The following is a 22,821-nucleotide window of genomic DNA, read 5'->3' on the forward strand; positions in this document are numbered from 1 at the left end:
GCGGACCACGTGGTGCCGCCAGTGATGGGAAAGGCTGGCACCTCCTTCGCGGGCGCCTCGAACCCCCTCCAGGCACCACTTACACAAGAGCGTGGTGGCAGCAGCGACACGTTGGCAGCACCTGGTCCTTCTCCCGCCCTACTCCCATTCGGCGGCTACGGTGATGCCGTGGCCATCACCTCTCCATCGGTCGCTACTTTCAAGCGCCCCGGCTTCGCTCCTTTCCGTCCGCCCTCCGTTCTCCAGGGGAACGTGGCTGCTCGGCCAGCAGGTGCGGCTCGAGGGGCCGGGGCGGGAGGCCAAAGCCCCTCCCTTTCACCTCAGCAGCATCAGCAGCAGGGGGCTAGCGGAACCTCCCCGCCACTATATCGCTGCAGCCTCGATGGCACAATCCCGTGTCCCGCTCTTCCCTCGTCGACCGCCATGGCAGGAGGGACAGGAGACGGCGGTGCAGCTTCATCGCCTGGGCCTCCTAGTACGCTCACAAACGGCATGTCCGTCTCGGGCCTGTCAAACCACCTGCGCCTCAGCGAGGGCCTGAGCTGCCTCGACTACCATCCAAGCTTTCGCGCGCTGGCGATTGGCAGCACTCGTCAGATTCACGTGGTGGAGGTGATCGCAACAGTGGGCCACGACGTGGCGGCCGCAGTGCGGGTGCACCGGCAGCGGCAGCACCAACAGCAACAGGCAAACACGAATGCAATCACGCCATCAGACGGCGAACACACTCACGCCTCTCTCGGCACCGCGGCTCCGTCCGACCTCCCTGCGTCGCCGCCGCTAGGGTCTGCGCCGTTTTTGATGCGCAATACCGGTGTCTTCGGCGGTCTCAACAAGGTGGAGAGCGTCGCGTGGTATCCGAGTACTGAGGAGGCATCCCTGGCCTTTATTCAGCCGGCGCGAACAGTGACCATCTTCCTCGACGCCATCCAGTTCAAGGCGGACGGTACGTACCTCCCGCAGCAGTGGACGCGCTCGCAGTACAAAGGCAAGACTCTCACCTCCGCCATGGCTGCTGGCGGCGGCTCGACGGCGATGGCGGTCGTAGTAAACCTCGACTGCGTCTCTGGCGGGATCACACCAGCAACCTCGACGACCAGCCTGGGCGGTGGCTCCGGGCTCTACACACCTGCCTCCGCGTCACTGGTCAGCTCCCCTTCCTACAGCGCCGCCTCCGTCTCCCAAGGCAGCGTGCCGCACGAGACTACCTTTTCCACGCCGACCAGTTCAGGTTTCTCCACGACAGGGTTTGCGGCCAGAAGCCTGCCCCATGCTGTGCGCAACCCGAAGGGGCCGCTGGCGAAGGAGCTGATTGAGCTGAACATCGACATCACCTACATGCGAGTGGAGAAGATCGTCTGGGATCCGCACCACACCTACACTCTCGCTCTCAGTTCTCCAGCGACGCACTTTGAGGTGTGGCAGGTGCCAACGGACGGCTCGCGCGTCTACGCGCCCCAGTTGGTGCTGCGGCCGCCGGCGCACAACACACGCAGTGTCGTTCGAGACATCGCCTTCTCACCCTCCAACCCCGATCTTATCGTCGTGGTCACGGAGTGCGGCAACACCGGACAGGTGCTTCTCTATAATCGTCGCCAAGTGGAGGCGAAGCGGTGCTTTGACATTAGCGGCCCAGGCCTGTCGGCCGCCTTCCACCCAATCTTCTCCGACCTTCTCGCCGTGTGCTTCCGCCGCGAGAAGACAAAGCCCGACACACGCATATCATTCCTTCAGGTCATGTCCGTCGGCGGGGCCGCCGCTGGGTGGTTGTCGGGGGTCTCCACGGCCGCAGCGACAGCGGTACCCCCCATCTCATCAGACCCCGAAGGAAGCCCACTTGCCGTCTCGTCGGCGTTAGCATCTGCTGCCACGATCCCTGAAAGTGCAGACGCAAGCTTCATGACCAAGATAGTTCCTGCCGGCACGTCGCCGCATCTCGCCGAGCAGCCGTATCTGCCCCATATCGACAACTACGTGTGCATCAGCCGCATACGATGGCGACCCTCGTCGATGGGAAGGCTCACGGAGCCGAAGCGGCACCATTACATGTCGTTCACGCCCTCTGCCCAGGCGCTCTTGGTGGCGCGCAACTTGCCCAATTCAACTGTCCCGTCCGCCCCTGGCACCTTCACCTGGGTTGACCTGCTGCACTCGCAGCTATGGTTCGCCTCGGCGGCGATGACGACCGACACGGACCTTTCCATCTGGGATGCCACCAACGGCTTCTTTCCTGTGTGCGTTGTAAAGCACCTCGCCCCGCGCGGTGACACAACGACCCACGAGTCGAACGACTTTGTGTGGCTCAATGAGCTGACACTGGTGACCATTTTCAAGAGCGGCGACGTGGTCTGCACCAGCCTTCTGAACAGCCTCCCGGAAGACTCCGTCATGGCCAGTCCCGAGCGGGTGCAGCTGCGGGCAGTGAAGCCGCAGCAACAGCAGCAGCTTCACCGGCTACACCAGCTGTTTGATTCCGAGTCGAGAGATGAGCTCGGCGAGCTGTACAGCAAGCGAATCGCAGAGGAAGAGGCGTGCCTGGCCATGCTACCGGCGTATGTGCGCGACCCGTACGCGGATCTACTCACCACATTCACCGTGCTCCCGACCACCTCCATCGTGTCCGACCTCTTCGGACACTCCTACACCATTCGCAACACGAACGCGGCCCTGCGGCGCCACTACTATCAGATGATCCGACGCGAGTGCGGGCAGCTTGTTCGCCGTCTTGCCATTCAGGTGTCGAAGGAAGCGGTACTACGCCAGCGGTGGACGAGCAGGCGGCACCAGCTCCCCGGCAGCAGTCCCTCCACTGGGCCCGGCATGACAAGCGGCCTCGCGGCCCTGCAGGAGCAGCGGTCGCGCCGCCCGCGCTCGCCATTCACGCAGACGGGCGGCTTCCGCGGTCGAACCACGTCGTCGCAAGGCTCCAACTCGACGCCGCCGAGCCCGCAGCGCAGAATGCTGACGCGGCGATGCTCGGTTGTCACACCCTCGTCGTCGACTGGCGCGCGGCACATGCCCGTAGCGCCGATCTGGGGAGAGGGCACGAGCGGCGGGCCTGCTGGCCCTCGCGGATCTGGCGGTGGAGGCGGTACCGCGGCCGACGCCATCAGACTCCTCCAGCACCCGCCGTGGAGCCTGGAGGACGTGAGCGAGGCGGGAATGGTCTCCCCACAGCACGCCCGAGAGCCGAGGCGCCACGCCAGCAATGCGGGTGCTGGCGGCGGTGTCAGCAGCACCCCGCCTCATCTCTACCTCGGCGTCTATCACGATGGGGGGATGGAAGATCAGCCCGCGAGGGATGCCGAGGTGAGGGGCCACGTCTCCTCTCCGTATCCCGAGGTCACGAATGTGGAAGAAGAGGCAGCGGCGGTTGCTGAGCGCGTTAGCCGTAGCTCTTCTCGCACTTCCTCCGCAGCCGCTTGGATCAAGCGACTGTGGGACGCTTCTTGGCGAGAGCGATTGAGTCGCAACCGGTCCAGCGAATCCCGTGATCAGTGCATCTTCCACTCGCCAGGCCGTTCGCAGGTGGAAGATGCTGCTCTCGTCATCACCTCTGGTGACGACGGCCCTGCGGCCTTGACTAGCGTCCTTGACGTCACTCCGAGCCTGAGTGTTGTACCATCGTCGGACGATGTCCCCATTGTCTCCCCGCATCCGTCGCGTTTGCGTCAGCTGCCACCTTCTGGAGCCGCCTGTGGTAGTGGTACCTACTCCTCGTCTGGTCTTGGACCAGCTCAGTCCACAGCCACATCGCCGATCAGCGTCGTACACATCGACAACAGTGATAGCAGCTGTGGAAGTCCACACCAGCTTGCCCCGACAGCGCCGGCCGCCCAAGCACACGCGGCAGCGGCACACAGCTTCCCTGCGTACCCTGGCGCATCGACGAGCGCCAACACCTCCGTGAGCTCCGCATACTCCCCACAGCAGCAACGCGTCGGCAGCGGTCGTGGTGGGCCCAGCCCTTCCTCACTCCTGCTCACAAGCTCCTCTCTCGGAGCTCTTCCCTCGGTGCCCGGTGACCTCGACATCGTCAAAGGCGGTAGCTGCGTTGTCTTCACGCAACTCTTCCCGCTATTGAATGAGTGTGTGCGCGTGTGCAGCGGCGGTGGTAGTGGTGGTAGCTGCAAGGCCCGCGGGAAGTGCAATGGCAGTGAAGAACCGCGAGTGTCACGCGTGTCCCTCAGTACCGCTAAGACGTCAGCGCCGGTTTCTAGCCTGGCGCCTCTCTCAGCGGCATCTCCTACCCTCGACAACTCACCCACGTTGACGGCCGTCTCTGCTCCCCGCCACGACCTGCCTCCAGTTCTGTTCTCTCCCGCCTCGCCCCCAGCCAGCGCGGAGCGCAAGCCAGAAACAGCCACCACGTCGCCACTGCTGCTGCCGCTTTCGATACTGGCCCCGGTTGGAAGTCGTGTCTCTGGCGGTGCCGTCATGCCCACGCGCTCGGCGAACGGGGCCTCTCAGCTCATGCCAGCGCATGTCTATCTAGCCTCGCAGAGAGTCGTCACCGTGGCCGTGGAGAGCTTTGTACTGAGCGATGCAGTGTGCGGTTGGTCGTACCTGGAGAAGCAAGCTGAGCAGCTCGCCTTCGTGCGCTTTGCACTCGAGTGGGACATGGGCTACGAGCTGGCGTTGGCCATGAAGGCGTTGCGGCATAAGCGCACGGACGCCAAAGCAGCGGCGGAGGCGTTAACGGCGGCAGGTGATACGGCGCCGCACAGAGCGGATCCTATGCCTACACCGCAGCCTCGCGGTCCAGCCCGCTCGCAGGCTTCCTCGCGCGCAGCAGCCGCACACGACGACCGCACCTCGGGTGCTCTCCCGCGCTCGTTGTGGCGCAGCAGCAGCAGCATAGTCGATCGCCATGGTGTCGAGTGGAAGTCACAGCAGCAGAAGACCACAGCGCCGTACGGTCCACAACTTGGCGGCACCTACTCTGGTGTCGCAACTGGCCGAGAGCGACGTTGTGCGGGCAACAGCGGCACACGCGGGCCCCCACACATGCGTTCTGGTGCGCCGAGCGCTGATCTGACTCACATGGTCGACTGGGGATACGGGGTACCGGTGCCGAGTCACGAGGATGTGGATGACAAGGTTGCGGCCATGATGGAAGAGAACGCGCGCATCTGTGAGCGAATGATGCGCCAGCGGTGGGAAACCGGCTGTGCCGGTTCTGAGGACGGCGGTGCTCACACAAATCGGCGTCGATCACAAGGCGGGGACGACAGTGGGGTCGACGTATCTGGCAGTCCCGTGTGGTCCTCAGGCAACGCTGCAACGACCCTAAATGACGTAGAAGGTGTTGAGGTGGGTCATACAGACGCCACACTCGCTGCAGAGCTGTCGAACGCAGCCGCCTGCGATCCGCGCGCGCAGTGGTGGCGCGCTGCCGCTCATGCCTGGCGCTCACACCACGTCTCCTTCATCATATCCATCACTGCCCAGCAGCTTGAATACGCGTCGCTCATGGGAGACGTGCAGTACAGCCTCGTTCTGTACATCCTCTTTTGTCTCTGGTGGCGCCTGCACAGCGAGGTCGCGGAGGCGACATACGCGATGGCTCTCGAAGCACGCGCCCGTCGGCACCACATTAGCAGTGGAGTGAACTGTGACGGTAGCGCTGGTGCGCGAGATGGACACCGTTTCGCAGCACCGCAGGAGAGCAGCCCTCACAACAATGCAGGGCCTAGTCACCAACTGTACACTGCCGCGCTCGTTCCAGGGATAGCGGTGGAAGGAGAAGAAGGCGACGGCAGAGGTAGGTTGGGCTCCTCAGAGGCCGCAACTGCCCCCCGCTCCGTCACCACTGCGCCACAGCGACGAAACCCGTCGGCGGACGACGACGACACGAGGAGAACGCAAATTGGCCTCCGATGTGTCAGTGACGTGACAGACAGCGGCGACGGGAAAGACGCCACCGACGGCAAGATCCCGTCGCTGGAAGAGGTGGATGAACTCCGTCAGCTGTGCCTCTTCTTTCTTCGATGCCCGCTGATGCCGCTCTCCCCTAACCTGGCCTCGCATCATCTCCAACCACTTCATCCGCATCTGCGTCAATCCGCCAGCGTCGACGCCCTCTCCTCTGGGACCGGAGGTGGCACTGAGCCGGGAGACCGCGCCGGCAATGCCAGCTCACCTGTGGGTGGCTTCTCCTCCATGGCAATGATGGCAGGCGGCGGTGGTACACCACGGCCGACGGGAGGATCCGATTTGGTCGGCAGCCTTGGCAGCGGAGGATTGTTGCGAGCATCGGCCTCGACGAGCAGTCTTCCCTCGCGCACCCACAACAACAGCTCACGACCCTTCAACGACACACCACCGACATCTTCCATGGTCGGCAGCCTCGGTGGTGGTGGTGGTACTGCGCCCGCCAGCTACCGAGCACGCACCATGTCCCCCACGCCACAGGCTCTGCACCGACCTGACAACAGCGCCAATGGTAACAGCGCTGGAGTCAGACAGGGGGCAGCCACAGGTGGTATAAAGCTGGAGTCGCGCAATGCGTACGTGGACTTGAAAGGGATGCGTGGTGCGTGGATGAACCCTCGCAATGCTGAGGATCTGTGCGCCACGCCGGACTACTGCCTGCCGGAGGAGTGGAAGATACGCGCCCTTCAGTGGCTGGAGACCTACACGGCGGACTTGTACGCGCGCCAGCTCTACGTTCCGCTCAACGAGCTCCTCCTCGTTATGCCGGAAATCTTTCGCGAGCCGACGAACCCGGTTCTGCCGCGCGCTGCGGACATCGCGTACGAGAAGCAGATGACCTATGTGTACTGCGGCACCTGCTCAAAAGCGGAGCTGTGGAGCCAAACCCAGCAAGACGCCGTCCCTGCCGCAGTGCGGTTGTACGAGCTAATCGTGCGTCGTGGTCGCCACAGCAGCAGCAGTGAAGAGGAAGGAGACGACGACAACAGCAACAGCGGCGTCAGCAGCGCCACAACGGCGATAGGTGCCGGCACACGACGGTCGCGGCGCAAGGGACACGGCGGACACCACCACACTACGGCAGCGATTCGATGCGGATCAGAAGTGCACTGCTACAGGGACGGTGGTGACTCGTCCTCTGTCGCGACAACGCCGTCGGTGGAGTCGCCGACTTCCTCGAGCCCTTCGGTTGCTGCGGACGATGTTGGTCTTGGGGCAAGGCTAGCTGATGGAAGGCCTGCATCCCCCGCCTGCTCGGACGTCAGTTTACCATCCGAACACAGCACCAAAGAGCGGGCAGCGTCGGCCGTTAATCCGCTCCGTGAAGCGACCACTCTGGAGAAGGTATTCACCGGCCGAGAGTCGGAGCTGGACTGTAGCAGCAGCTGTACCAGTACAACCGGAGGGCCGCACCTGAACGCAGGCGCAGAAGCGGGCCCGGCAGCGTTGCTGACGCAATGTCCCCAGTCTGACTTTGCTTCTTCCTTTCGCCTGCTGCCGCGTGGCCAGCACAACCGACGCATCACGTGTCTCCGCTCCCGTCACAGTCGTCGCAGCCTCGACGACGTTGCCGACGGTGCTGCCGACGCTGAGCGAGACGGGGACATCGCCGATGAAGGGGAAGAGTCGCACGTTGTGGGTGCCGGCGTGGGTGTGGCCCCTCGTCCCGAGCGGCGCACCGCCGTTGGCTGCGACGAGTGCGCCGCGAACCCCACGGCGAACAACGCGGCGTGTCGGCGCTGCCACAACCGCTGTGCCATGACGTGCGTCATCTGCGAAGAAGTTGTGGAGGGCATGTTCTTTTGGCTTCGATCCTGTGGACATGGCGGTCACGTGCACCACATAGAGGAGTGGCTGCGGTACTCGCAGGAGTGCCCCAAGTGCGGTGTCCCCATCACACAGACGTGGAAGGGCAACTGAGCGCAGGCGCGTGGGGGCATCTCACGGATGCGGCGGAGTCCCTGCACGCTTGTGCGTACGGGTGTGTGCTTTGGGGGGAGGGGTGCACCTGTGGGAACCGTGAAGAGGGCGACAAACAAAAAAAAAACTGCTCTATCCCGAGAGGCTCCATACCTTTTAAATGCATGCGGCTGTGGCTCTGCATGTACTGCTGGCGCAACAGACCCGTCCACCACCACCACCCCCTGCGTTACCTCTTACGTGTGTGCGTGCTGACGCGCTTACTCATCCTTCCTGTCCTCTCTCGCTCTCACGCCTTCGGCCTTCCCGATGTGATGGCTTATGCGTATCGTTGTTGTGTGCGCGTGTGCTTGTTCATCTCCCGACACGCGTGTGGCATCCCCTACACTGCACCGCACACCGGCACGCACCAACGAAAAAGGAAATACTCGTACATGTGGCACTGCTGCGCCCACGCATACGTAGCGTCTGTGGCGTGTCACTTGTTTCGTTTCTCTGTGTGAGTGCGTGTGCGTGGGTGTGCGTGTGGGTGTCCAGAGTCTGGCGAGCCGCGCAGCCCCTCCTGCTGGTGCCCCCGTGGCGGTGTTGGTGGAGGCGCACACCTCACCGCTCGTCGTTTTTTTTCGTTTCTTTTGCTTACTTTTCTTTTCGGCTCCACAGCGTCGACGTGCGCCTGTCGGTGGCCACACACGGTGTCCCTTCTTGCTCTCCTCATGACGCGCACGCACGTGCAGATAGACGCGCGCAGCAGCCACACTCGTTCTGTTCCATTCATAAAAAAATAAGCTCGCTCCGAATCGCTCGTCCAGTAGCCAAAGGTTGTCGAGCCCTCCATCCATGGTTGGTGGTCCACGGAAGGCGCGACACGCTCCCGCGTGCACAACATCGTCGCCGGCACAGCCCTCTTCGATGGCCACTGAAGATAGAACGCAGAATCTAGGGAAGCGCATCTTAGATGAACCGAACGCGTCGCCGAGGCAGCTCAAAGGCAGAGGACGCGGCCGCTGCGCAGCGGCCCCTTCAGTGCATGCGAGCGCAGTATCCACCGTTGATCACGGAGGCGAAGAGAGTGCCACAGCACGCGTGGATGCAACGCGGAAGGTCGACATCGATTTCGGCACTGAAAGCGTATACAGCTGCAGCAGTAGTGGCAGCTCTGATTTTTCGATTTCGCAGCACGGAAAAGAGGGCCCCGTCGAGATAGTTGTCAAGGATGCCAGTGTTGGGCTGACTAGCACGCTATCCCACAAGCTTGCGCCGACGCCGCCAGCGGCGACAACAGCAGCAGCGTCTCGCACCTTGGACGGCGTTGCGGCCATCGCGTCAGACTCACCGCCACCACCGCAGAGGCGACGAGGCGGAGGCCAAAGTCACCACAGAGGCCGTGAGCGAAGCGAACGGACGCTGCGGAGTGTGACTTGTGTGTCTGACGAGGAGGACACGGGGGAGTCGCAGCGCTGCTGCGAGCGAGCCACGTCACCTCTATCGACTGCATCAGCGGAGAGCATCAATGCTAGCACCTGTCGCCTTCCTACCTTTGAGCTCACGATGCCGTCACGGGCACTGTGCGATGATGATGACGGGGGCGATGCAGATGACTGGGAAAGGTTGCCAGTGCGGCAGCAGCATCAGCAGCGGGGGGCAGATCTCGCTGCACACCGCCACAGCTGTTGCTTTTCCACACTGGGCTCGTTGACCACTCGCAGCTCCGTCAGCTCGGCTCTCCCTGCAGCCACAGACGCAGCTGAGGCGAAGCAGCACTCGTGCGACACCGACGATGGCGAGAAAGGCGCGGGTCCGCACTTTCATTGCACCGCACCCATCCTGCAGTCCTCAGGACTGAGGGACTTCTTCACCTACGGCGTACAGGCAGCGATGCGCCACTACTCCGAGCACCTCAACGGTGCTACCAGTGCAGAGGAGGACGGCGCATGCAGCGAGACGAACGACAGTGCCGGGACCCCATCCCTTGGCCGTGTCGCCAACCCCACAACGCTACAAGCCTCCGTGTATGATACCCGCCAACGCAATACGGCGCCACGGCACCGCAACGCGTTTCTGGAAGACATCTCTAACGGGCCGAAGTACGATGTCAACACCGCCCGCAACCGCGCCAGGGTCTATTCGTGCAGCAGCAGCAGCAGCAGCGCTGCCACATACGACAGCGACGTTGAGGGAAGTGGCGCGCCCTCCCCTCGGGACGACACGGACACGCGTGCAGGGAAGGTGTGCCTGTTGAATCCTCAACAGACTTCGCTTTTTCGAGCCCCTCGTGGTGCGACGGCGGCACGCTACCCGCCCGAACAAGGGGCGATGGCGGACAGCTCGTGGCTCACTACGACCGCGACGACGTCTTCGCCGACCACCTTGCAGAAGTCGTCACTAGTGCCGTCTGGCGCGACGCAGGAAGTGGATCAGCAACGCGAGAACAGTGCACAAGCGTGCTTCCGCGAGGCGCTGCGGCACGCCTACCAATGCGAGGACGCACACAGGCTGCGGCGGCGTGCACAGCTGGACAAGCAGCAGGAACAGCTCTTACGCGGCGTCGAGCTTCTTCAGGGTGCGTCGCTCTCCTCGAGTGCTGCGCTTCTTCCTGAGCTGCAGCCCTCGCGTGGGCGTGACGGTCGCCGTAGTGCTGCCTTGGTCAGGTCCCCTATCTCGCTCCAGCAACCGCAACCGCAACTCGGTGCGTCACCTCTATCGCTGCTCGCGACGTCTGTCGAGGCGGCTGTGGAGACAGGCACCAAGACGACCGCGCAACAAGGCCGCGCCCGCGACCCCTCAACGTCTTTGGCAGCCGAAGCATGCTTGTCTTCGTCATCGAAAGTAGCGGCAAGGCCACAGATGAGTGGCATCGCCAAACGCCTTCTCCAGGTCATGTCCCCGACCCAGGCGCAGAGGCTTCGCAGGCCGCTGAACCCCTTCATCGAGGCACTTCTTCGCCATTACCAGGACGCGCAGCTGAAGCAACGCGCTGCGCGGCACGCAGAAGACCAGGCCATCCACGCCAGGCGCACGTACGAGCTACCTGTGCTCACAGAGGACGTTGTCCGCTACGCCGCGTTGCTTCTCTGCTTGCGCCGTCGCAGAAGCGGCGGCGGCGGCACGGCAGTAACGCGTGCAGCAAGCGCAGGGGGGTCTGGTATATCGCAGTCAGGCCCAGCCAGCAAAGAGCCCAGCAGCTCAGCCTCGAATGCGGAGCCACAACCGCCCCCGACCCTGACGGCTGCTGAGCCCGCTGCTGCGCTTCCGTTTGGGGAGGAAGGCACATTATTATACCTCAAGTACCCTCCCCCGCTGCTGCGCACGACGTCTTTTGCGGTGGAGACGGTGCGACTGCTGAAGTGGCTGCGCACATGGAAGAAGAGCGGCCCTAGCGTAGCAGGTGAGACGGGAGGTGTCGTTGGTGGTGGTAGCAGTGCTAGCGTTGACGGCGTGAGCGAGGGCGGCAGCAGCAGCAGGAGGAGTCGGAGCAGGATCGGTCGCAAGCGCGTGCGAACAGACGTGGTCAAGCTCAACAGTCGCCACGACAACGTCGACAGCGGCGATGACGACGGAGGAGTGGTGGTAGTAGCCAGTCCGACCCCAGCGCCTCACGGAGCAGCCAGCAGCAGCGCCACTCCCGAAGCACCTCCGCCCAACCGATCGACTGTGGAGCGTGTTAGTCAGCAGGCGCAGCACGCCGTTGAGCTTCAAGAGGCGCAGGTGAAGCAAGAGAGGCGCTCCGCCTTTCTCAAGTTCTTTGGAGCGGCGGCAGCAACCCCGCCGTCCACGAACGGTGCCAAGTCGAGTGCGAAGGCGGCGCAGGACCACGACGATGGCAACGACGCTGCTAAGGAAGTCGTGGCGCAAAAGCCGGTCTCCTGTTTGCCCATAAGCGAGTCCGCTGACAGCAACACAGGGATGCGCGATACTGCCGCCATCTCTGTCGGCGCCATGCACGGCATCACGTCCTTCGTGACACCCTTCTCCCCACCTTCGGGCCAGACACAGCTGAACCCGTCGACACTGGCGCTGGCATCGCACGCCTATCAGCTCTACTGCCACGCGTGGAAGCATGTCGTCAAAACCGGTATCACACCCTTGGTCATTGCGGCCAACGCCTTCTGCGGCCCCAAAGCAGTCACGGGGCAATCTCGGCTAAGCAACGGTCACGACAACAACGGTGGCACCGCTGCCACCAGCGACAAAGGCACGAGTTGGACCGATGGCGCCGTCCCTCGTGTCTGTGCTGGGCTGCCTTTCTTCAAGGAGATGCGCGAGGAGGCGCGGCGCACGGCTCTGGGCTCTGCAAACAACGGTACCTACTACGTGGATGCCTTTGGCAACCGTCTGCGCAGCGCGCGGCTCGCCAAGAAGGAGCAGGAGCAGCAGGAGCTGCTGGTGGCGCGGCAGCGGCGGCGTGCGAAGAAGAAGGGCTACTTTCATCGCGACGACGACAACGACGGTCGCCTCTGCGGCAGGGCAGCTGGCAGCGGGGCCTCGGCCATGCTGGAGTCGATACTGCGATCATCCACGACGTGTGGCAGCGAAGGGAAAGGCGCTGGGCACGGCAAGAAGCGTCGGAGCTGCAGCGGCGACGCCTCCAGCGACGACGCCAGTGAGGGCGAAGGCGTGATGCAACACACACAGCCTCGCGGCAGCAGCCGATGTGCAGCCGCCCGTCGTGCTCGCCAACATCACTCACGCGCATCCTCGTCGTGCTCCTCGTCCTCAAAGTCCAGCTCGCCTAGCAGCACCAGCACCAGCAGCACTGCATCGGTGGTATCAGCGGAAAGCGACCAAGATGAGGCAGGGGCGAAGGACGAACTGACAAACATCGCTGTCGTCTCTGGTCCGACAGGCTCTGGCAAAACCGCCGCCGTGTACGTGGCCGCACAGCTACTCGGCTTCCACGTAGTGGAGATGAATGCGTCGGTGCGGCGCTGCTCAAAGACGGTGGAGCATCTGCTTGCGGAGCTCACGCGCAGCTACCGCCTTAGCGGCCTACGGCCCGGCACAACAGGAGGCTTTAATGCAGAGGAAGAGCTGGCGAAGTTGAAGCAGCAGCACGCCGTCATGGTGGAGCGGGCCAGGGCTGAGGCAGAGGCCGCCGAAAGTAAAGCGGAGCTCAAGAGGCGCGAGGCGCTCAAGGCGAACGGCATCTCACCCCAGGCAGTCGCAAACTTTTTCGCCAAGGGCAGCGGCCACGCAGCAGTGCCGACCAGCAAGACGGCCAAAGGTGTCAAGGGAAAGGACGCAGCCAAGCAGGTCTCGGATGTGGATATAGTGGGCGAGGCGCCTGCCCCCGCCGCTGTTGCGACCCAGTCGTCGCCACCGCCGGCCGCCACAGCCCTAGGGACTCCTGTCGACGCCGGCACCTTGCTTCTCTTCGAGGACGCCGATGTTCTCCTCGGCGATGAGTCTGCCAAGCCGTTTTACGCCGCAATCCGCGACCTCGCACACCGCAGCAAGGTGCCCATCGTTGTAACCGTCTCTTCCGACCCAGCCGCTGCACAGCGCTACGACACCGAACCCTTCCTAGCCCTCTTAGACGGGCAGCTGCAGCAGCGGCACACAAGCTCCGCCTCGCCGACATCTCCCATGCAGCCTACGTACTGGCAGCTGTGTGATGCGGCGGGGCTGAACTCGATAATGGCCACGATGGAAGCCGCACATCAAGCGCTGCAGGTGGAGACGGACCTAGGCAACCGCGGCGGTTCGACAGCAACAACGACCACAATCACGGCCTCCGCACACGAGAACAGCAGGAGTCCTTCTGCGGCAGGCGACAGCGGCGGAAGCACGGGTACGGCGCCGGTGTGTGGCGCCCCTGCGGCTTCGTTCCCTTCTCTCCTCTCCTCTGCCGGTGGGGGCGGCGCGTCCGGTAGCGCAGCGCCGGCCGCATGCGCGTGGACGAACGGGGCGAACGCCTGTGTCTCCACTACCACCGCTTCCGGTGGGGGCGGCGGGCCCGGCGCCACCAGCACCGCCACCTCAGCCACTGCTGCCGCAGTAGCTACACGCTACACGCACATGCTGCTCAACGCCACACACGTGTCGAGCTTCTTTGGTTCCCAGACGCCCTTCACTGTGGTCGACCCGCTCTCATCCTCTGCCTTGTACGCACAACTCTTGGCGGTGGGGGCAGTTGAGCTGGACTTGTTGCAGTTCGACGAACCGGCCACGTCTCCCGGCGGCAGCGACAGTGCTACGCCGCTATCGTCGTCCTCGTCTCAGCAGGAGCTGGAGCGCATGGCGGCCCGACTCACCGTATGTGACACAGGCCTTTTTCGTCGGCTTGCCGAGCACCTCCGCCACCACATCTTCGGCGTCTGGGACATCGCCAACGATGGATCTGGTGCGCTTGTGGCTCCACCACTCTTGCCGGGGCACAACTTGGTGAATGCTGTGCAGTGCGACGCGGCCCGCCGCACGACGACAGACGTGCGCTATTGGCTGAACAAGCTGCAGGTGCTCCTCCTCTCACTGCGAGCAGGCAGCAGCACAGCACGGGTGCCCAATGCGGCGGAGGCGGCGACGTCGTCGGAGTTGGTCACACGTAAGCGGTCGCGAGAGACGATGAAAGCGGCGGGGCCCGAGACTACATCCGCTGCATACGGAAGCGATAATGTGATGTGCGACGCGAAGGCAATCGACACTCGGCGCGCCGAGCATCTTGTAGAAGCAGAGTTTCAGCACCGCGTCAGCCTCGCCGCGAGTGAGTGGGACGCAGGCCTGGGTCGACATCTCTCAAATGTGGCTCACAATGAGCAGCACAGCACTCGCTACGAGCACTGGTTCTTGGATGCCCACGTGTACTACGTCGCGGACATTGTGGAGGAGCTGGCCACAATCGATCATCCCACCGCGCGCGTGGACTACACAACACCCTTGCAGGTGCCGGCGCGGTGCGGACGTCCGCCATCGTCGTCGTCCGGCAAGAAGCTCGCTCGCGCAAAGGAGTCTGAGAGAAAGGCCCCTGCAGCTCCAGTGCTGACCCACCACCAACGCGAGGAGGCCAGCGCGTTTGTGAGTCAACGCACCAGTGGCAGCCGTGGTCCTGGCGGTTACATAAACTCTGCGTGGCGGTCTTTCTTTGCCGCCTCTGGTGCGAGCAGGGCGTCCACACTATCGACGGCGTCCCCCGTCCTGCATGGCGTCTCGCCGGCAAATCCGCGTCAGCAAACCCTCTTAGGCTGCAGCGGCTCCAAGGCAGGCGGCGTGGCAGTCGGCGCCCCACCGCCTCCGTCTTTGACCATACCCGCTCGGTACGAATGGCCGCCAAGCGCGCTCGAGCTGCGCAGGCAGGCATGCAGCCACGTACATCTGCGTCCGGTGGAGCTACTGCTCCCCTATGGCGCGGCAGAGGCTTACTACGGCACCGCAGCGGCATCCACATCGACACTGGTGCCCTTCAGCATCCACGACATGGCGGAGCCGACCGCGGCGCTTCTCGGTCGCGAAATTCCCCTTCGATTTCTGATGCGTCGCTCCGTGCGGGGCTCCTCAACGGGTGATAATGGGAAGGCGGAAGAAGATGTGGGCCACGAGCTCCCCGCCGGCGTGCGCACGACACAAGAGGAGCGTTTTCGCGTGTTCCGGAGGTGGTGGTGCCGCACCCGCAAGGCCGGCGCGTTGCGTGACAGTATCGCTGGACGCTCCGCGGAGACACTGGAGGATATCGTTGGCTTTGGTTGCCTGCTCACCCCGTCAGCGGCCGAAACGCGTAATGCCACCAGCGGAAGCCCATGAGACTTGCACCTTTGCAGCGACTCGTCTACTTCAATGGTTCACACACACACACACACACACATGCATGCATGCACGCATAGATATGACATGCCCATGTGACTTCATTCCTTTTACACCTGTGCTTACCCCTGTTGCCAACGCACACAATGCGAAGTCGCCCAGCGTGTCTTCCTCTTGTCTGGCGCACATAGACCGAAAAATGGAACGAGCGACGAAATACACACAAAGGCACTGAAGAAACAGAGAGATCGCCACGAAAATGTCTTCCCTTCTCCTCCGCACATTGGATAGGCGGCTATCGTGGGAGCCCCCCTGCGCTTCGGGTGCGCGTGGATGTGCGCCCCCTTCCTCCCCCCACCCCCACCCGCTGCTCTGTGCGGTGTATGGGAGCGCGCAGGGGGACACGTGCAAAGGTGCATGGCCTATGAAGTAGCCCTGAGGTGAGCGCTTACACTCGAGGTAAAAGTGGGGCTCCGCCTGTGTTCCTCACTGCCGTCCACGTCTGCCGCAGGAGCGCCAGCGTCTGTGCAGGTTACTGTCCCTCCGCCTTCACCACCTTTACTACATCTCATCCCCACCACCACCCTCATAGCACTCGCCGAATCTTTCGGGCTCAAGGTCGGCTCTTTCCCTTGACCTCTTCCCACGTACGCCATCGACACGCCCCCACAGCACTGCCTCGCTCATCACCACCCACCACGAGAATCCTTCTGCAGGTGCGCACCCCATTACAGCCCATCCCCTCCCCTCCCCCCACTCGTTCTCTCGTCGGCCATATCTACTTTGCGCACCTGTGCAATATATTTATATATATTTAGATTTTGAAGGGGCGAGAGAAGAAGAGGACGGACAGAAGCGTAAGAGGACGAAGGCGAGACGGTATTTCGCTGTCTCACTCACGGACGTGCTGCTCCACCGTCTCCCTGCCTGCCTGTCCCTCTCTCCCTCACCCTGTATACACACCGCTGTCCGGTTGTCCACAACCTCTATTTCGTTGTGTCGTGGTTTCCCATTTCGACTGTGCGCCTCCAACTGTCTTGCTGTTGCTGTTACGGTATCTGCTCCTGCTGCCTATTGATCACCCTCTCGGTCTGTCTGTGTGTCTGTCTGCGCGCACGCACGCGCGCCTATGTGTGCCTTTTTCCTGGAGCACCACTCTGGCTGCTGCCCTTGCTGCAGCCTTCTGCTCCACCCTCGATCCGCTTGGCGGCTTTGTTTCCTGTTTTGAGCCTTCCTCTTTGTTTGATTTGGGACAGGAGTGAGGCGGAGAGAGGGGAGTCGAAAGCACTGCGTGCAGCTCTCATGGCGTCTGCGTCGGCCTCGCTGCAGACATCCTTTGGGGCTGCAGAGGAGAACGTCTGCTTAGGAGTACGTGGGACGCCGTTTACTGGCGTTGCTGACCGCACCCCACCGCCTCGAGTGGAATGTGTGACATACGCGAAGCTACCCTGCAAGTGCGCGCCCGGGCCTCCTATCGTTGTCTCCTCATCGCTGCGGCCGCACTCGGCATCGCCAGCGACACTGGATGCGGAAAATCACTTGCTGACAGCACCCTTGCCACTTCAACTCTCCGCCGCGCCACCATCCTCGTCCGCAGAAGAAGTAGCGACGCCATTGCCACTGCTTAAGCCATCGACTCCAACAAGTACCGCCTCGGTGAATGAGAAGGGCGACTCGCCCTTTCTGGCAGCACAGCAGTTCCTATTCTCCTCCGGGGCGTCGCTGCTACACTACGCGAACCCGACCTTTTTCCTCTCTCTGCGCAGCGGTGTAGACGCAAAAGGAGGCGGCGGTGGCACCAGCTGTGTCGAGGAGCTAAGTGAGGAAGGTCAGCGCAACTTGTTGACGTCGTCCACGGTAGCAGCGGCACTCAAGGAACGGTATGACGGAGTCAGCCCTACAGCCGTGTCGGGCAGCAGCACCGGTGCCAGCGGCGGCAGCGTAGACTGGAAAAAGATCGACTGGGTGCGCCAGCAGTGCCGCTACACGGGCGAGGCGCTGTTGAGGTCTCCCGTGAGAACGGCTCACGATGGCGAGACGGCGGCGCGGCGGGAGAGCGCATCCCTCGCGACTGATGCGGCACCCGTCGCCTCACCGCCTCCGCCCTCTGCCTCCTCATTCTCCACCCCTGGCAGCACTGAGGTGGGGGAAAAGTCGGTGGGTGCCCGCCTTATGCAATCTCTGCTGTACCCTTTCACGCAGCCAACCGGTCCATCAGCGCCTGCGGTAGCAGCGCCGACGACGGCTGTGGACAACGCTGTCACGGACACGGTGGTCCCCCACGGGGTCGGTGTCATGACGTACTTGCTCTACTGCAAACCCAAGACCGCTGGCTATGGCTACCCCTCTGGTGGCTCCCGGAGGGAAACCGCAGGCGCGGGTGAGTCGTCCTCGCCCCTCCTTCCTATGCCCCCATTTCTTCCGCCGGACCTTATACCGACCGCCTACTGCCCCCCACTCACCGACATTGAGATCATGACCGGTGAGGACGGCCTCGCCTCTTCAGGAGCTTTGGCAGCATCCCCTGTGCCTCCGGTGCCGCACCTCTTGCTGCTGTCGCTGATTGTGTACGAGGGCGCCTTCGTGCGTGGACGACGGCATGGGCGAGGCCGTCTGACGGCGTACGGGCGAATGGTGCTGGAGTGCACCTGGTCAGAGGATGTACCATGTCTGGCGGTGCCATGGCCCATATCCCCGGCAGCAATCCCAACGGCGTCCCCGGTGCCGACGCTCTGGAACGTGAGCGCGCACGTGTGGACACCCACAGCCGCAAAACTGGCGCCGTCGTTCCCACACGTCCGTCAGCATGCACCACGAGCTTGCATCACAATGACAGATGGCACCAAAGCGGCCGAAGCACGTCGATGTCCCTCCTGCGCACCCTCAGGGACGTGGTCGGTGAGGGCGACTCAGGCGTACATGGGCTCCTTGATGCTGGCAACGGTAGCGAGCAAGAAGCTGCTCGCCAAGATGGAGGCATGCATGGGAAGCGCCGGGGCTTCCCTGGTGGCGAAGGCGGTAACCAACCTGCACGGCGCGCGTTACGTCGCCCTTCCTGTTCCCCACCCCTGGGCCTCGTCGCATGGCGAGCATCTCTGTGACGCCTTCTGTGGATTGGGCTGGGCGAATCACGTGGTGCTCCTCCCAGATGGTTTCGGTGAAGCACACTTTAGGGCAGACGGCGGCCTGGTGCGCTCTGCCGCACCGCCTGCATCATCTGCACTGGCCGTATCTGCTCTTGGCGGCCTCTTTCAGCCGCCACTCTGGGTGCCAGAGACCTCTTCTGCTGCCCTGTTCATGTGCACCTCCCTCCCATTCCCGTCTTCTTGCTGGCAGTACTGCGGTCAATGGTCCGCTGGTCTCCCGCACGGCTTCGGGGCAGCAGCCGAGCGGCTTACCGACCCCACCGCCACCTCCCTTGCCTTGTCTGCCTCCACTGCTGGCGCAGGGCCACCGCAGTACCCGTGGCGCTCGCTCTTCCTTGGGCAGTACGTGAACGGGAAGCGACATGGTCCAGGGACCTATCACGGCGCGCAGGGCAGTGAGGCCACAGAGGTGGTCCTGTGTGGTACGTGGCCGCGCAACGGGCAGAGCAGCGCCACTGCTGTCGCTACAGGTCCTGCGGCTGCGGCTGCTCGCGCAGATGAGGACCAGACAGCGGCGACCGTCGTTCTTTTGCCCGCATCCTGCGGTACCGGTGTTACCCGTCCCGCCGGCTTTGGAGCCGCAACTGCCGCCTCCTCCCCACCTCCGCCGCTCTCGTCATCGTTCTTTTCGGTGCAGTGTGTTCGCTGGAGCGACAGCGGCGCCGACGAAGGCAGAAAGCCTGAATGCGGCAGCAGCGGCTGCGGAGGGGGGTTCTTCCCGGTCGCGAAGCTACGGCAATCTGCTGCGGCGTTGAGCGGCATGTGGGAACCACTGTTCCGCGCCGTGGACGACGCGGTGGCTGGGCAGAGTCCTGCACTGTTGTTCGGCGACGAAGAGCCTAGTGATGGAACCAGAGGTGGATGTGGAGGCGACGAAGCTGCCGTATCCAACGCCTCTCCATCGCGCAAGGCGCTGCTGTGGTGGCGAGCATGTCGAGTGATCGACAGCTTCGTCGCCTCCCCCGAGTGTGTCGCGGCACTGAGCACCTTTCATGCGTGCTTTGCGTTCATGTACGGGGAAGACGTGGCCGCCGTGGCTGCAGCGCAAGGACCAACAGCAACAACAGTTTCCGCGGCTGGCACGGCGCCTTCAGTGTCGAAAGAAGCGGCACTGAGGCTTCTGCAGCGCCTCGAGAGTGCTACGACTGTCGCGTCGTCGTCGTCTTCGGCGTCACTCATGGGGTACCCGTGGTGCCCAGCGCACTCCTGGTGTGCAATGGGGCGTCTAGGAAGCTCATCCGTCTCGTTGTGTGGGACACAGAGTGGTCCCGGATTTGCGGCCTGCCTCCACTCGGGACTGTCAGACGGCGCCACACATTACCAGCCTCCACCCACCGCCTCGCGCCTTCGCACACCCCAGCCCGGCGGCTACACCAAAACAACCTGCTCGGAAAGAAGCGCAAATGGCGCCCCCCTTCGACCTCCGCTCAGCGCCGCGGCTGCCGCTCTCGAGCCGTTTGCTGCGGCCCACACCTTCACCCACGCCATGCACGCGGCCGCTGCCCTCGTCTCCTCCCTCCGTCTCCGACTTCTCTCCTGCCTCGCCGCCTACCCAGACCTCTGTGAAGTGGTCATGGGGGACAAGGAATGCGAGGACAGGATTGTGCAGTGCTGCTGGCACATCGTCTTTTGCTACGTGGGGTCAGTGCTGGTGAGGAGGGCGACCGCCGTTGCAGTCGCTGATGTGCGTCTCGTGTGGGAGCTGCTCGGACTCAAGACCAAGAGGAGCAAAAAGGAAACGCTGATAGACTACTTCGTGGCCCTGCGTCGGTGTCGCACTCTGACGAGAGCGGACATAGTGGGTGTGGCGCATGCCGACGTTTTGGAAGCGTGTGAGGCAGGCGGGCATTCTTCGCTAAACGAGTGCGCCAGGAGTCTCGGAAAGCTGCTGGAGCTGCACGCGACAGCTGCTTCGTCGTCCTCAATCCATGGCACGCCAGCCAGCCGTCTCTCCAGCGAGCTACAAGACATGACGACTTTCCTCTCACAACTGCATGCCTTGTTAGGCACTGCGGAACAAATCAGCGGTCGCGTGAAGAGCTCCGCGGATCATCTGTCCGGGTGCGAAGGAGAAGATGTGGCGATGACAGCGACGCTCACGTTGGCGCAGCGGGAAGCGCTGCTTCGCTGGGTTCTCTTTTCGGCGTCCGCGGGCCACACGGCGGTCGCCTCTTTTCCATCACGCAGTGTGGTAGGGCGGCACCCGTTCGCGTTCCTTTTGGTTGGCCATTTCCTGCTCAGTGGTCGAGTCACCCCTGCGTACCCCGTACTGGTCGGTAATAGCAACGGATGCCCCTCGCGGCACGGTCTTCTGCAGCTTCTGACGGCCATGGGGAACGCCACGAGAGAGCTGATGCACACGTACCCCTCCATCCGCTCGCGGGCTCTCCTCTCCTCGCCGGCTGCGGCAATGCATGCATGGACGATGTCTGCGGTGTGCCCCCTGGACACACTAGCGCTGAAGCTGGAGTACGTACTCAGTCATTGTGCGGCTCTGCACCTCCGCGCGTCTTACCGTGTTCACCTGATCAGTGGCGGTCCCGAAGGTGCGTCACCATCCTTGCTGCAGGGTGGTGATGAGGGCCGCTCCGCTGACGAGACGGGCGACACAGGCAAATGCAGTGGCGGCGCGCCAAAGGACAGAACCATCCACCTCAACGTGGATAGTCTGTCTCGCGAGGCACAGCAGTGGTGCCGGCGCGAACTGACGGACCGCCTCACTGCGCCGCTCCTGGAGGTGCGCCTTCAGCATTACTGGGATCGTCTCACACCGAGCTCTGCGCAGCACAGCAGTCCCAATCACCACCCCGCACGAGTTGATGGGACCGAGGAGCGTCGTGACAACGACTCGGCCCCGCCTTCCCCGTTGATGCGGTGGCTGCTGCTCTGTTTGCAGAGCGTGTTGAGTGGTCCACTCCAGCCTCAGTCGGTGGTGAAACCGTCTAGCGCCACTGCCCCGGCGGACTCGGCCTCCATGCGGCGTCGCACCAATCAGTCTTCGTCACAGTGGCCTAGGCAGTCCTGCTCCACCGCGCTTCCGACTCGCTACACCTGGAAGAAGTTTATCAGCGCTGTCTTCTTCAGCCCTGCAGAACGAGAGGAGTGGACCTCAGCCCACAGCCCCACCACCACTGCAGTCGCCTGTGCTCTGTCCTTGATGGACAGCTTCTATGTGGCCGCTCTTGCCTATACGCTCCGCGAGCTTGCCGGCATCGACTTGGACCTCAGAGTGCGCCTTGTCTTCGAAGACGAGGACGAGGACGAGGAGAGGAGTACCGATGCCGACAGGCAGGCGGCCAGCGAGGCGGGCGGGGCGGGCGAGCGTCGTGGTGCGACGGCTTCGGCGGCGTCATCACTGCAAGTGGAAAGCTTCAATCAGTCGCGGCGTGACCGTAAGAACATCTTCCTGAGCTCTTCCTCATCCTCATCCTCCGTACCTCTGTCACCGCGGGCAGCGTCCCTGTCGCCGGAACGAAACCTCTCCCCAGGTAGTGGCGTGCAGCGCGCGGCCACTGATGCGCATACCGGCGACGGCAGTAACAGAAGTGGGAACAGTAGCAGTCACAGTTGCTCGCCAGGCGATGGGGATACCGCAACCTCAACGCAGTCGTCGACTCCGACACGTCAGCGCCTTTCCGCCTCGCAGCAGCCGTCGCGGCTTGCATGTACCCAGGGATCACCGTGTGATGGACCACCCCGAGCGAATGGGCGCCTGGGGAGTCAGTCTGCGGGCGTCGCCGGCTCTGCTGCGTCTCCCCTGATGGGTGGTCCCGTGGGAAAGGAGTGGAAGTTGACGCTAGTGCTTCGAAACGGTAGTGACGACGGCGGCGAGCAAGAGACGGCAGCGTCACCCAGCCATCTCTTCTCAACTCTCACTTGGGAGGTGGTGGAGCAGGTGTGCTCGACCGTGCTCCATCAGCTGCAAGCCACGGCCCAGCCCGGCGATGCGGCGGAGAGTAAGAAGCTGACAAAGGCAAAGGCAGAGAAAGCCAGACGGCGACCGTCAAAGAGGGAGGCAATATCGATGTAAGCGCAGGCGAGGCAGATCGCAGCCGTCATCTCACGTGCCCCGACAGGAAGCGGCTGT

The 22,821-nt window shown here is 63.2% G+C and overlaps 3 protein-coding genes across 3 annotated transcripts; all 3 read left to right on the forward strand.

The window, feature by feature from the left end:
- Positions 1 to 423: 423 nt before the first annotated feature.
- Positions 424 to 7,854, forward strand: LMXM_20_1080 (conserved hypothetical protein; the record flags this gene model as incomplete). The annotated part of the gene is made up of 1 exon (XM_003875121.1): positions 424 to 7,854. One exon carries the CDS (start codon positions 424 to 426, stop codon positions 7,852 to 7,854), a length of 7,431 nt encoding a protein of 2,476 aa, XP_003875170.1.
- A 1,875-nt stretch (positions 7,855 to 9,729) lies between these two features.
- On the forward strand, positions 9,730 to 15,588 carry LMXM_20_1090 (conserved hypothetical protein; the record flags this gene model as incomplete). Its single annotated transcript, XM_003875122.1, has 1 exon — positions 9,730 to 15,588. One exon carries the CDS (start codon positions 9,730 to 9,732, stop codon positions 15,586 to 15,588), a length of 5,859 nt encoding a protein of 1,952 aa, XP_003875171.1.
- A 1,302-nt stretch (positions 15,589 to 16,890) lies between these two features.
- Positions 16,891 to 22,764, forward strand: LMXM_20_1100 (conserved hypothetical protein; the record flags this gene model as incomplete). Its single annotated transcript, XM_003875123.1, has 1 exon — positions 16,891 to 22,764. One exon carries the CDS (start codon positions 16,891 to 16,893, stop codon positions 22,762 to 22,764), a length of 5,874 nt encoding a protein of 1,957 aa, XP_003875172.1.
- Between the last annotated feature and the right edge of the window lie 57 nt (positions 22,765 to 22,821).

This window comes from Leishmania mexicana, chromosome 20 (assembly GCF_000234665.1).
Source record: "Leishmania mexicana MHOM/GT/2001/U1103 complete genome, chromosome 20".
In the NCBI taxonomy this organism is placed as follows: Eukaryota; Euglenozoa; class Kinetoplastea; order Trypanosomatida; family Trypanosomatidae; genus Leishmania; species Leishmania mexicana.